The sequence below is a fragment of the Camelina sativa genome, chromosome 1 (assembly GCF_000633955.1).
Source record: "Camelina sativa cultivar DH55 chromosome 1, Cs, whole genome shotgun sequence".
NCBI classification, from domain to species: Eukaryota; Viridiplantae; Streptophyta; class Magnoliopsida; order Brassicales; family Brassicaceae; genus Camelina; species Camelina sativa.
Window position 1 is genome coordinate 15,295,459 of NC_025685.1, and position 14,274 is coordinate 15,309,732.

At 40.4% G+C, this 14,274-nt stretch overlaps 1 protein-coding gene across 1 annotated transcript; it reads right to left on the bottom strand.

The window, feature by feature from the left end:
* On the bottom strand, window positions 7,238–7,916 carry LOC104708421. Its single transcript, XM_019231188.1, has 2 exons — window positions 7,396–7,916; window positions 7,238–7,259 (listed from the first exon to the last, which is right to left on the bottom strand). Exons 1-2 carry the CDS (start codon window positions 7,914–7,916, stop codon window positions 7,238–7,240), a joined length of 543 nt encoding a protein of 180 aa, XP_019086733.1.

Consider the following 14,274-nt stretch of genomic DNA (forward strand, 5'->3'; position numbering starts at 1 on the left):
CGCATAAACTTTGCCATCAACGACAACTCTTTGATCTCATTCTTTTGCTCAGCCACAAGGAGAGCAGTCTCTTTTTCTCGAGCAGCAGCTTCAGCATTGAGAGTCGCCTGAATTTCAATTTGTCGTTGGGCTTCCTTGAGTTGCTCTTGCAATGTAAGAAAGGCTTCAATTTGTGATCGTTGCTTGCCCTTGCCAAGATTAGCTTTGATGCTTCGAAGACCATAAGGAGTTCCTCGTGAATCCTTCTCAGTGCACTGTTTTTACCAAAAAGAAAAACTGTAAATAAAGAGCATAACAAATTCATGATCGAATAGAAATGGTACTTTACCTCAAGGAAGATGGAAGTACATTCATCGGTGGTGAGCTCTCGACGGTGTGAAGTACCATCTGAAAGGCTTGAATCTGCCTCAAGCTCAGCCATCTTCTCCTGCAACTTCTGATGATAAGCTTGATGAATTTTCTCTGCCTTGCCATCCACATAAGAACCATCCGGCTTTGTATGTGTTTTGAAAAAAACTTCACCCATACTGACCTCTCTTCCCAACTCTTCTTCCTACAATGTTACAAAATAAAGAATGGTTATGAAAGTGTTTAAAGATAGAAAGGATATAAATGTAACTAACAAATTAGAAATGACTTAACCAGATCATCTTGGATTTCTCTATATGACTTGGGTCCTGATAAGTGGATGTGAGGACCTAGACCATTACGGTCAGACAAACGACATTTGGAGGTTTAGTATCCCAATTATCAACCATCTCTTGCCAAAGAGTACCTTCAATCCATGAAGGTTTAATTCGCGACGTCCTTGCATCGCTAACCATGCCCTTCATCTGACGGTTACAGATGGTGTTGAAATGTTCTTGAACGGTTCCTGTTATCAATGGATCCCAGGTGTGAGTTTTCTACATAACAAAAGAGAGAAGGAATTATGTTAGTGAAGTTAGTGAAAACACGCAATAAACACAAGTAGAAAACATGTTACATTGTACTATTCTTACCGAAAATTCCATGAAGTATCTTTCTTTTCGATGGGGAGGCACAAAAGTCCAAGTATAATATGGACCATCAAATTTGTTTGTAAAAATCTTGGTAATCTTCCGAACAAGTTGACCTTTTTTGTCCCGATCAAACCTCCACACATGTAAATAATGCTAGTTAGTCAGATCAGTTATAAAGCAAAAAAAAAAAATAATAATCAATCAATATATACTAAAGAGATTATATTGCATCAATTGTTTCACATACACTACTATAACGAATTGAAAGCAATAAGAATGACAAACCAATTGAAAGCGACAAGATTGACAAACAGATTGAAAGCAAGGAGATTTACAAACAGATTGAAAGCAACGAGATTGAAACTATCAATCAAACAAACAAATTTAAGGCAACAAAAGAATTCAATCCGCAAACTATGAGAATCAAAGACATCCTAAGTATGACAAACCAATTGCTTGCACCAAACCAAACCAATTAAATTGAATTCTACATCAAACCAAAGCTAGAAACATTACCAAGTTGTCTTCTCCAACGGTATGGGAGAGAGAACAGTCGTAAACTTCTCACGGCCAGGCATCGTAAGCAGGGCAGTTAGAGATTGCATCGTCTCATCCTAGAGTTGAGGCTCGTAGTTGTTACCTTGAGAAGATGGTTGTTGACTATGACCATGAGAGTGCTGCGTTGGAGATAGCAGATGATCCTACAGCATGTGAGCAGTATTGTTCGGAACCTCAAGTGTCGAAATGGGCGGATCAGAAACTTGATTTGCTGAGTTCTGGAAAAGCGTCTATGGCGGTGGGAAGTTCCGGAAAAATTGTTGCTCTAGGGGTGTGAACGGGGAAGGAATTCGAGCTGTTGGCGTGAAATTGTACTGAGGTGGAAGAGGGTTGGGTCTTCTAACGACGGGTGGGGGTTGGTTAGAGGGTCCGGCTCTCTGAGAAAGGTTGGGTGCAACTTTTCTCTTTTTTTGTTTTGTTAACAGCAGGATTCGACGACATAGAAGATAAATCGATTGAGGAAGAAGGAGATGGATCGAAGAAGGTTTAGGGTTAGGGTTAGATTGAGGAAGAAGGATGATGTATCGAAGAAGGTAGATTGAAGAAGAAGATGGATCGAATTGATGGATTGATTTAGGGTTAATGGAAGAAGGAGATGAGGAAGTGAGGAAGAAGGAGAGATCGAATGTTTTAGGTTTAGGTTTAGGAATAGGTTTGTCTCAGATCGATTTTGATGGATCAGATCGAAATGTTGTTGGGCCCAAATTTCTTTTGCCCAAAATATAAGAGGAGTATTACACAACATAAGACTATATGGTACTTTGGTTCTGCGTCGGTCATTCTTAGGCTTCCATCTTGGTGCATCACAAAACAAACATTTTTCTTCCTTTTTGTCATCTTTCCAGAATAACATACAATTGTTTATACAAACATCAATTATATGATATGGGAGTCCTAAATTGCGCATCGATTTCTTTGTCTCGTAATGAGAACCCATAGCCTGGTTTCCTTCTGGTAAATAATCACTCAACATTTCACATACTGAATCCACTAACTTTTCACTCATATTATAATCTGCCTTATTTTGCATAACTCTAGCAGCTAAAGATAATTGTGAGTGACCTTCACGACAACCATCATATATTGGATTTTTTGCACCTTCTAACAAGTCATAGAATTTTTTTGAATGGTTAAGTACTGGTTCTTCTACACTCTTATTATCCCCATCCCATTGATAGTTATCATCAAAACCCACATTAGAAGGAAATGCATCATTCACCATATCCACATATCTATCTTCTACTACATTACCCACTTCCTCACTCCCACTAATAAATGTCGGATCAACAGTACTCGTTCCTATATCCATATTTATTTCTTCCCCATGCTTATACCAAACATAATAATCTGGCATAAACCCATAACTAAAAAGATGATTCCAAATTCTAGTCCCTAGAAAACGCTTCTCGTTTTTGCACCTACTACAAGGGCAAAAAAACTTACCCCCATTTTCTTGTGCAAAAGGCTGGCTATTTGCAAATTGCATGAACTGCTCTATCCCGGCTCTGAACTCTTCTGTAAAATTTCCCGTCACCTCATCGTTCCTCTTGTACATCTGACATTATTATAAATCTCTATGATCTCGTTTTTTTTTGGTGTTGCTTTGTGTGTTTCTGTGAGTGAGAAAAACGTTTGGTGAGCTCAGTTTATATAGGTATATTTAGCGACTAAAAAGTGACAATATCACGTAGTCACCAACTTTTAGCGACTATTTTGTGACATATACTGCGGGTCGCAAACTTTTGTCGCAAAATAGTCACCAAATATACGACAAAACAGCAACTACACAATCAGTCGCTAAATTAGCGACTAATGTGGTACAAAATTTTGCGACCCGCCGCATAAGTCGCAAAATAGTCGCCAAATTTACGACAACACGAGCGACTACACAATTAGTCGCTAAATCAGCGACTATTTTGCGACAACATTCACAACTTCCTTACTTCGTCGCTTTTTAGTCTCCATTTAGCGACTAAATTAGCGATTCAATATTTTTGTCGCAAACTAGCGACTAATACACGACTATATATGATTCGTCGCAAAATAGTCGCTAAATAGTCGCTAATTTTAACGACTACGCATTTAATTGCCGATTGTAGTCGGAAAACCCGTGTTTTCTTGTAGTGCAAGGAGGCCTGATACCAATTTAAACCACCCCTATCCACGCCGAGAGCCCTATTTAATTTGATTCCCTCACCAAGCCTATCAAGACAATTTTCATATCTCTACCCAACAAAGAGCTGAAGAAGAGAAGATGTTGGACCTAATAAGTCAATTAGCTGATCTTCAAGATGAGACTATGAAGATGCTGCATGAGAAGCTTGACAAAATCGATTCTAATCTTTCAAGAAAAATCGATGACATTGATGTTTGATTTAGAAGCATAGAGGATCAAAGATCTAAGGATGCTGAAGCCATGGAGAGAAGACTCCATTGTCTTGAAGAAGAACAAGAGAGACATCTCAAGAGTGCCCAAGATAATGCTATCAATATTAGAGACTTGGGCAATGAAGTTTCGGACTTAGAAAGGGACCATGAGTCCAAGTATAGAGTTTTATTCAACAAGGAATTAGACACAAGGAGGCATGTGGAGAATCTTGAGAACCGAGCATATGAAGCTGAAAGGAAGATGTTTGGTCTCGATTTTGAACAAAAACGTTTTGGAGAAGCTATGTCCGAAAAATTTGCATTCACGGAGGAGAGCCATAAGGAGATTGAAGCTGAACAAAAGGAGAAGAACCAAGATCTTGCTGATAAGATTGAGGATCTAACCTCATGTGTTGCTGGACACGAAAAGGAAGGAGCTCGATCCGATGAGGAAGAAGAGGAGGAAAAGGAAACCCTATTCGAAAAAGGAAAACATTCTAAATTCTTTTTAGGAAAAGGAAAATTCTCTTTTACTTCAAGACAAGAGAATTTCGTGGAGAACAAACCACAAGGTAACCCTATTCATCCTTTACAAGATCACGACGAAGGAGAGACCCTAGAAGTCATAGAAGAACTTGAAGAAGAAACCGTGGGAAACAAGCTACAAATTTCCATGGAAACTGAAGGTTTCAATCACAACTCACTTAAGCACTCTCGAGAAGAAGAAGGAGTAAACCTCACAAAGGTTTGTTTTGCTACTACCACACCCTATGCTCCACCACCACGAGACCTAGAAGGTCTAGGAAAGGGAGAAGCGGAGCTGACAACCGCAAATGGTTTTGCGGAAACAACTCGGAGGTGTAGTGAAGAAGAAGATGAACTTAAGGAGCCACCTGGTGCCTATNGACATTGCACTTCTTCAAGAGTATGTTCCTCTCTCTCTTCCCTTCAATAATATTAAAAAAAAAAGAAAAAAAAAGNACTCTCCTCACCCTGCTTGAGAAGGCAAGCCAAAGTCGAGCCAACAACGTTAAACAAGTGCGCTTCTTGGGAGGCAACCCAAGCTAGTAAGTATTTATTTTTGCATTTTAGTTTCAGGTTTATATATAAAAAAAAACACAAAAAAATAGAAAATAGAAAAACCAAAAAAAAAAAAGAAGGAAGAAGAAGTACCCATGCNGGGTAGGTAAATTACCAATGACCCCAGTATTCGCCTACACCTTTGATTTTAAAAAAACAAAGAAAAAAAAAGAGAAGTGAGAAAAGGCAGAGGAAAGGAATCATATGAAGAAAGTCTTGGCTTGAAGAGAGTCTGCAAGCCATTGATCGATTTTCCTTGGTAATATTTACCTTTTATTATTGCTTAATTTATGTAAAGAGATANTCCTCATGTGATCGATGCCAAGAGTCCCCACTAGCCATACCAGCCATAGTCGATGCCATGTCCTGTACCGTGTACCGCGTACCACCACCGTACTTGCTGCTGTTGTCCGCGACCGTTCACCTGTGTACCGCGAGACAAATCCTCACCACCACCATCCTANTTTTCAAAACCTCTTTTCCATGATTTAGTTTGATTATTTGCTTGAGGACAAGCAAAGACTAAGTCTGGGGGAGTTGATAACATCATTATTTTACCCATTTTAGCTATAGTTCTAGTATGCATTTAGGAAGAGTTTGATATGATTTCAAGGCTTTTATGTCCATTATCAAGTATTTTAGGTTTCAAGAAGGTTTTACAGGTTTTATAGCAAAAAGGAACAAAAGGCAAGAAAAATACGTTTTAGGAAAGTTTCAGAACTTTACAGTACGGGCAACATTTGAAGAACTTCCAGAACTCACATTTCGATGTACTTGGTGTCTATGGAAAGCTGAGAGAGTCATCTTTCTCCTCTTTGTCGAATCAATTCAATCCATCAACCATCCGGAAGTTATGCCCAATTTACCGAGACGTACCTTAAACCGACGTAAGGAGAACCATCAAGCCAATGGGCTTTTTATTGAAGGCCTGACCAGCTACCACCACGGCGGCCCAGTCCAAGTCTTCACCACCGTTCTAGAAGCTTCCTACGCCGCCCCTTGCTATGCACTTAACAAGAGAAGACGTTTCTACCCTTACAAAACCCTACAACTAGACAGAACCCTATAAATACTCTTCTAAGCCCTAGGGTTTTGAGTGTGCAATCATTGGAGCAGCCAAGAGACACGACCAGAGGAGCAGACGGCGTCCAGACCTCTCCCTTGTCCCTCTCTTTGAAGCTTTGAGATCCACCAAATCCTTCTATTCTATTTGCTTTGTACTTTGTTTCTAAGGGAGAAGATCCTACAACTTTGTTTGACAATCATTGAAGTAATATCTAAATCCCTTTTCTCTATTAATTCTTTTATGTTTATGAATTGTTTAAACCTTGCTTTGATGATTCCCTTAAACATGTTAGAGTATTTTTCTAGTTGGGTTTAAAGGGATAAATCAAAGGGGGGAGATGATCTTAGTTTAGATGGCAATTTTTAGGGTTTGTTAGATTTAAATCTATTTATTCTATGCTTTAATTCTAAGTCTTTACTTAATGCTTTAAGTTAGCCTCATGAACTAACTATGATCTAAAGTGTGTGTGCTTTGCCAAAAGCTTGCATGTGTGCTTGACCTAGCTTAGATGTGTGGGAAGACATAGGAAGCACATACCCCTTACCTATGGAATTCCACGGATTATAATCGAACCTGTTTTAAATGCTTTGATCTATGTGTCGTTGTCTGCGACAGTTGAGTAACGAATTGTAGTGATCTTAGATGGTTAGCTTGAGAACTTTAAGTTAACGGTTCATTAGTGTTTCGTAGTCCGAGTTTTAGATAAACAAACTAACCCTAAACTTTCCTAGATAGATAAATCATTGAACCCCTGCGATTCCCATTGATGCCCAACGCTTGTTTCATTTATTTTACTTGCTTTTATTTACATTCATTTGCTTACTACAACCGTGACAACCAAAACCCTATTTTTATTAAGTCCTATCCTTACTTACCTCTGTCGGATTCCGTTGAATAACAACTCTCTCTCTGTGGGATCGATCCTTAAATACTACTACCGATTAGCTGTGCACTTTTAGCGGTTGTGTGGTCTTTTTAAGGTAAAAGATTTGAAGTGAAAAACCACACACATCAATGACGTCGGTCGAGTGGGGGATATCACGTTCTGAACTCTCTGTCTCAACTCCACATACCTCCTCTGCGTCAGATAGCTGCTCGAATTCCTCTGGTCCATCCGTTTATCTGTGGGAGTCTAGCATATTCTTGTAACAAGTGGTCTCCTCATTCAAGAACCCTTCTTCTCCATCCTTGGTCAGAGCAGTTTTGAGATGTTCCTCCTCAGCTAGTTCCTCCAACAACTCATCAGCCAACTTGTTCATCTCTTCAATGTAGAAGACTTGTCCTCCTATTGTCGGATTCTTCAAAGTATCCTTGATGTCAAACTTCATGATGAAGTCATCTCCTAGATTAAGATCGATCTTGCCATTTCTGACATCAATGATAGCTCCAGCAGTTGTCAGAAACGGTCTTCCTAAGATCAAAGGATCTTTTGGTTCTTCATCCATCTCCAGCACCACAAAATCGGTTGGCACTTCCATGTCTCTTATCCTGACAGGTAAGTCTTCTAAACTACCTTTTGGAATTCTCACTGATCTATCTGCAAGGATGAGAGAGATGTCGCAACCCTTGAACCTTGTGAAACCCACCCTCGTAGCAACAGAGAGTGGCATCAAATTAACTGAAGCGCCAAGATCGCAAAGGCACCTATCAAAAGACATAGGTCCGAGGGAGCAAGGAAGAGTGAATGATCCAGGATCCTTGAGCTTCTTTGGTACAATCTTCTTCTGAATGATTGCACTGCATTTGAGACTCAGTACCACCATGCCTTGAACCTCTTTTGATCTCTCCAATACCAAGTCCTTGAGAAATTTTTGGTAGTGGGGAACAAGTGCGAACATATCCATCAATGGCATCCTCAACTTAATCTCCTTGACTTGTTGTTCGAACAGAGCTTTGTATTTCTCAGTAAGTTGCTTCTTGAACCTCACTGGGAATGGTAGAGGAGGCTTGTACGGTGGAGGGATGAATCTCACAGGCTTGTCATCAGGAACAACAGGTTCCTTAACAGTTTCAGGTTCAGACTACTTCACTGGCTCGATTGGATCTTTGACTGCTTCGACTGGATCCTTGGTCTGAGCTTCATCTTGAATAACATCCTCCCCATCTAACTCCTCACTGTCCTCAGTGACGTCTGGTACTCCTTTTCTGGGAGGCAATGTTTTCCCACTTCGCAGCGTAATGGCATTCCCTGGGAATTGACCAGGCTTTGGTGCAAAGTAGAGGCGGATTGGCCTTCCATATACCTGATCTTCGAATTCAAGGCTTCGAATTTGACGTTCAGATCATTGTATGAACATTCCATCCTCTGACTAAGGTCGGCAAACTTCTTAGCAGTATCCATATAACCGCTAGCTTGACCCTGAAGAATTTGTTGCATCATTTGCTTCATTTCTTGATCTGGTGCTAGAGTAGGCTGAACTGGTTAAGGGCGGAATCCTGGCGGTAGTCCTGAGGGAGCTTGGTAACCTTGCTGGAATTGTTGTTTGGGTACGAATCCATGATTGTAAGGCACAAACGGTTTTTGTTGACCTTGTTGGTGCTGCTGAGGAGGGTACACCTGATCTTGCGAATTAGCAACGTTGTTACTTATGTAAGCCAAATTTGGGTTTTCCTTGTATTGGTTGTAACCTTTGTTGTATCCACCTTGGTTCTGGACATAGTTTATCTCTTCAGACTGCTCATCCTCCCCATCTGGAACTTGGAAAGGGTCATCCTCAGATATGTAGTGGACGCTCCTCTCCTGACTTAGCAAGAGACGGTCTAGCTTCTCATTGACGTTCTTGAGGTCTTTCTTGTACTTCTCCTCATAACTGGCGTCACCCCAAACTGTGCGGCATAATCTTCATTGTAATTGCTGTCAGACTGAGTGAGATTCTCAACTAGTTGCAATCCCTCATCCACTTCTTTGTTCAGGAAATTACCGTTAGAGGTAGTGTCAAGCAGCATGCAGATTTTTGGAAGTACACCACGGTATAGATTGCTCAGCAGTGACTCGTTGCTGAACCCGTGGTGAGGGCACTGGCTCTGGTAACCCTTGAAACGCTCCCAGGCTTCACAGAATGTTTCTGAACTCTTCAGAGTAAAACCAGAGATGTCATTCCTGAGACGTGCAGTTCTGGCATTGGAGAAAAAATTTGCCAAGAATGCCTTCTTGCAGTCATCCCAAGTATTGATGGATCCCTTGGGGAGGTTTTTCTCCCATTGATGAGCTTTGTCTCCCAGGGAGAATGGGAAGAGTCGCAACTGGAAACCATCCTCACTCACGTCGTTGATCTTGGTGAGACTGCACAGACGGTCGAACTCGTCGAGGTGATCGAGTGGATCCTCCATGGGCAACCCGTGAAACTTGTTCCCTTGGATCATGGAGATCAGACCACTTTTGATCTCGAAGTTGTTGTTCTGCACGGCAAGAGGGACGATTCCAGCACGCTGAGTATGAGTGTTTAGTACATCCCCAACACCGATGTTTCCCGGTCTCGGATTTGGTCCATTCGGTTGTTCCATAGCGACTGGTGCGGGATGATTAGTGAGAGGACGAGTTTGTCTTGGTCTTTGTAACCGATTGATATCGTCGATAGCAGGAAGAAGATTTTGATGTCCTCTTGATCTGGTGTGCATGCAAGGTTGCAATCAACAGGTTCCTGTGATGCAAAACAAACAAGTAGACAACCAAAACAAGTCACTACTCAGAGTAACAAATGTAACAGAACTTAATCTTGCAAAACTTAAAATCTTAAATGTAGCAAAGTAAATCCCAAATGGCAACGGCGCAAAATTGATACTAAGATTTTTGTGTGTCCTAGCAGGTTCAATTAACCTTATGCAGTTGTAGTACTTAAGGTGTCAATCCAATTGGGAAACTTTACGATCACTCAAGATGCAATCAAGGAATCACAAGTTAAGCCAATATAAAAGAGTGTTCGTCTAACAGTCCTAGAATGATCAGAATGCAAAACGGAAATGTGTTCTAGGACTAGAAATGAAAATGCATGACAAGAAGTGAAAATGAAGAAAAACAAAAACGAGTCTAAGCATGAACTAAAAGGCAAGACACGAAAGAGTCTCAGGAATGTAATAAAAATCAGGAAGAAAGAGGTCCTAAGGATGGGAGTAATTGATGTCGGTGAAGTCTCCTAGTCTACAAAGTGTTTAACATGCCACAAGCAATCTATCCCTAAACAATGAACATCACAACTTAGCTAATCCAATCTCTTGGTAAAAGCTACTCAGACTCAACCACTTCCATACCCAGCTCTCGCTAGAGAAACATGGTTGAGCAGGCATGACAAACAAGTTCGTTCATGTCAACACACATCCTAGACAACTAATCTCTTAGGCTAGGAACGTAAATCTCTGGCACTAGTTGGTCAGACATTTCATCAAACACCTTTTGGGTGTGGAAATGTCTCGAACCTAGTTCCAATTGAAGAGAGAGAAACTAGCATTTCTAACACTAGTCCAGAAGGGAATCATAAAATCAAAGTTTAAACACTCTGCATCTTAAGATCCTCCACCTAATCTATCCCATCCTCAAGGACTACTACACTACTCAGACCCGAAAATCATTATCCAAGATACAAACACAGAAAACATTGAACCAAGCACAAAAAGATAGATAAAAATGAGAAGAACAACTTTTGAGAAGGAATCAAGTACAAAAACTGAATAAACTCGGAGATGTCGGATTACAAGTCTGAGAACGTTTTTAGGTGGCTAGGTTAACCTTAAGAACAAAAACGAAAATGACATAAAAGATAAGATGTCTCAGCAAAGACTAAACAAAATGTTTATATAGTAGTACAACATGGAAAGTCCTAAAACTTAAAACGACAAGGTAAGGAGTCGGTTTGGTAATCTCCTGAAGCGTATGAAACCAAACGTCTTCCTTCCTGACATGTGCGAACGAGTCCGTGCGCGTCGAATGGAATGCAATGTCATCATGGCTCAGACGGACGGCTGAAGAGCATGGCGGGGGAGCATGGCTCGATCAGACAAGCTGGAGTGCATGGCAAGGGAGCATGGCTCGATCAGACAAGCTGGAGTGTGTGGCGAGGGAGCATGGCTCGAGCGTGGTGTATACACATCCACTAAAACGATGATAACTCTTGAACCACACTTCCGATTGGTTTGAAATAAACGGCGTTGGATAGATAGCTCAATTCCCTACAGCTTTGATGAAGACGTTGAAAGCTAAATCCCACTCGAGTGGAACGGCTCGAACGGATGGCTCGGTTGACGCTTCCCGGAGTGTTGCGCAGCGGATGGGTCGAGCGATGTGTACCCAACGTCTCCTAGATAGCTGAAATATTCTAAAATGCACAATGTATGCAAGGATGATGCAAGAACTACCTAAACATGCAAAGTGTATAGAAAGGACTAGAAAATGAAACAAAACAATGTGTTATCCTAGCTAAATGTATAATAAATATATGCTAAAGAGAGACAAAATATAGACATATCAACCATCTAGATCTACTAGAAGAAAAAAAGGATGATCAGATCATGAATTAAGTCAAAGATCATACACATCGGAGGGCATGAATAATGAGACCATTCGCTCAAGCCACAAGAGACAAACCAAGGCAGATATTCACAGTGTGGATACTCGTTTTCCCATCATTACTGTAGAGAGAATGGAACCTCACAAAACCCCAAGGATGAAGTGGAGAGAGAAATAACTCCATCATCAGTTTACCACTTGGAAGCATTAGACTCCTCAAACTACCACCATCCACCATTAGAATGATTGTGGACAAACCCTGACCCCCTACTCCACCAAGCGTGGAGTTAAGATGTAGGATAGACCATGATGAGTTTACCTCTCCTCCACCAAGTGTACCTTTAAAAGAACAAGTCATGAGTGAACTGAGAGAAGTCTCAGTCCAATACTTAACAGTCGTTGATCCTACTAAATGTGCAGCTAGAAAACAAAGAGTCATACAAGGAGAAGCAAAAAATCTAATGGCCACGACAGCAGATAGAAGAATCCAAAATGCAACCATTGCTCTTAAAAACTTACCGGGTCAGAACCATTCTCCGACTGCAGAAATCCGAGAATCCACTACTAGTGGTTGTAATAAAAATCTACAAGCTCTTGAGAAACTTTGAAAAGTCACAAAGAAAGGAAGGGGAAGACCCCCATTAGTGAAACCTCCAACCAAGGCAACAATGTAACTAATGGGAGCGAAAAGCCAAAAAAGGAATCTAACGAATGGCTCCCAAAAAAAATCAACCAATGCAACGCTAAACCATCAAAAATGAGGAAACCAAGCTGGTACAAGGAAACAAGAATCTATAAAAGAGAGGTTGTCCCTTCAAAGAGAAACATCTGATGGAATCCCCCCTCCCCCAAAAGGAGTGTTGATCCCTGCCATGAAAAAGAAAAATGCGGATTTTTAAAATCCACCAAATCCTCTTCCTTAAAGATTCTGAGCTGAAACTGTTATGGGTTGGGGAATCCCACAATGGTCCGCCGTTTGCATGAGATACATTCGGAAATCTCACCTGATATACTATTCCTTATGGAGACAAAGAATGGTGATGACATAGTGAGGAAAACTTTAGAGTGGATGAATTATAAGTCTCACATGTTGGTCTCCCCACATACCCCAGGAGGGGGTGGTTTAGTTTTACTCTGGAACCAGAATGTGGAAATCACCATATTGTCCTCCTGCAACAATTTCATTGACACATGTATTAAAGCATAGGGCAAACATTCTTTCCACTTTTATTTATGGAGAACATTACATATCAAAGAGAAAACTTATCTGGGAACAATTTACAACCATTCGAGTCTCTCGTGAAGAACCATGGTTCTTAACATGAGACTTCAAAGACATCATAGATGCATCTGAAAAGCAAGGGGGGGGGGGCACCAAGACAAGAAGACACTTTCGGTGATACCCGGTCGTTCATGTCAGAATGTGACCTCTATGTTCTCCAACATTAAGGAAATTTTCTTTCCTGGAGAGAAAAAAGAATTGATCACTTAATTCTCTGTCGCTTAGACAGAGCTATGTTAAATGGAGCTTAGGCAGAAGCTTACCCATCTAGCCATAGTGACTATCGTTGCTTTGAAGGATCCGATCACAGACCCATCCTCACACACTTTGACCTATCACAGAAAAAGAAAAAGGGTGTGTTTTGGTATGACAAAAGGCTAAAAGATAATGATGAGGTTAAAGATCTGATCCATACGGATTGGATGACAAATGCGCTTGGAAGATTGGAAGAAAAACTTACCAGATGTCGCTGAAACAAGAACTTTTTCAAGTATCTACTTATGAATGAATGAATGATGCAATCAAACAAACAAACATAAGTAAGAATGATCAGAATGTAATGCAAGGTGTTTCAATTCCCTTATGATGTTGTAGCATAAAGGATGTCAATCCATAAAGAGTGTGATATGTAAGCAGTCAAGATGTGATCAATGCATTCAAGTTAAGCCAAATATCAAGTTGATTTGTTTCTAACAACCTAATGACAATAATGAAATGCAATGAACTAAGGCAACTTAAGACAATACTAATGCTGAATTAAACTGTAGAACAAGTGCAATAAACAAGACTAAGCAGAATTAACTAATAAGCAGAAGAAAACATGAACAGAACAATGCATAAGCAAGAAAGTAAAATGGAGCTCGACCTAGCACTCGGTCGAGTGCTTGGTCGAGTGGGAGGTCGAGTTGACAAGCGAATGAACAGAAACAGAGCAAATAATGAAAACAGAGCAAACAACAAGCAATTAACAATACTTAAACAGGGAAATCAATAAACAAAGAAAATCCTAAGGATGGATTCATGGGATGGACTCAAGCTATGGCTATCTAAATTGGTCAACAAACCTCAATCAACAATGAGCTATCTCTAGACAATGATCTTCTAATACATGTTAATCCATTCTCATGACAATAACAATCAAGCCAAGATACTTCTTAGACCTAGTTCTCACTAGCTATTACATATCAAAGCAGGCATTAAAACCCAGATCATCAATGTCAAAAATCACTTTAAACATCTAATCTCTTAGCATGCTTCATGATAATCTCTAGCATTAGCCTTATCTAACAACTTAGACATTGGTGTGATGCTAAGAAACTTAAGATCTATCCTTACCCTCTCAGTATAAGAATAGCATAGAGCATATCTAATCTAGAAGAGATATATAACAATCAAGCTTGACCAATGTAAACAACCATAA

Coding starts and splice junctions, on each gene's coding strand:
- LOC104708421 (XM_019231188.1), bottom strand. CDS start 7,916: ATGGATATGTTCGCACTTGTTCCCCACTACCAAAAATTTCTCAAGGAC. Junction 7,260..7,395: donor GGAGATGACTTCATCATGAA/GTTTGACATCAA, acceptor GCTCTGACCAAG/GATGGAGAAGAAGGGTTCTT.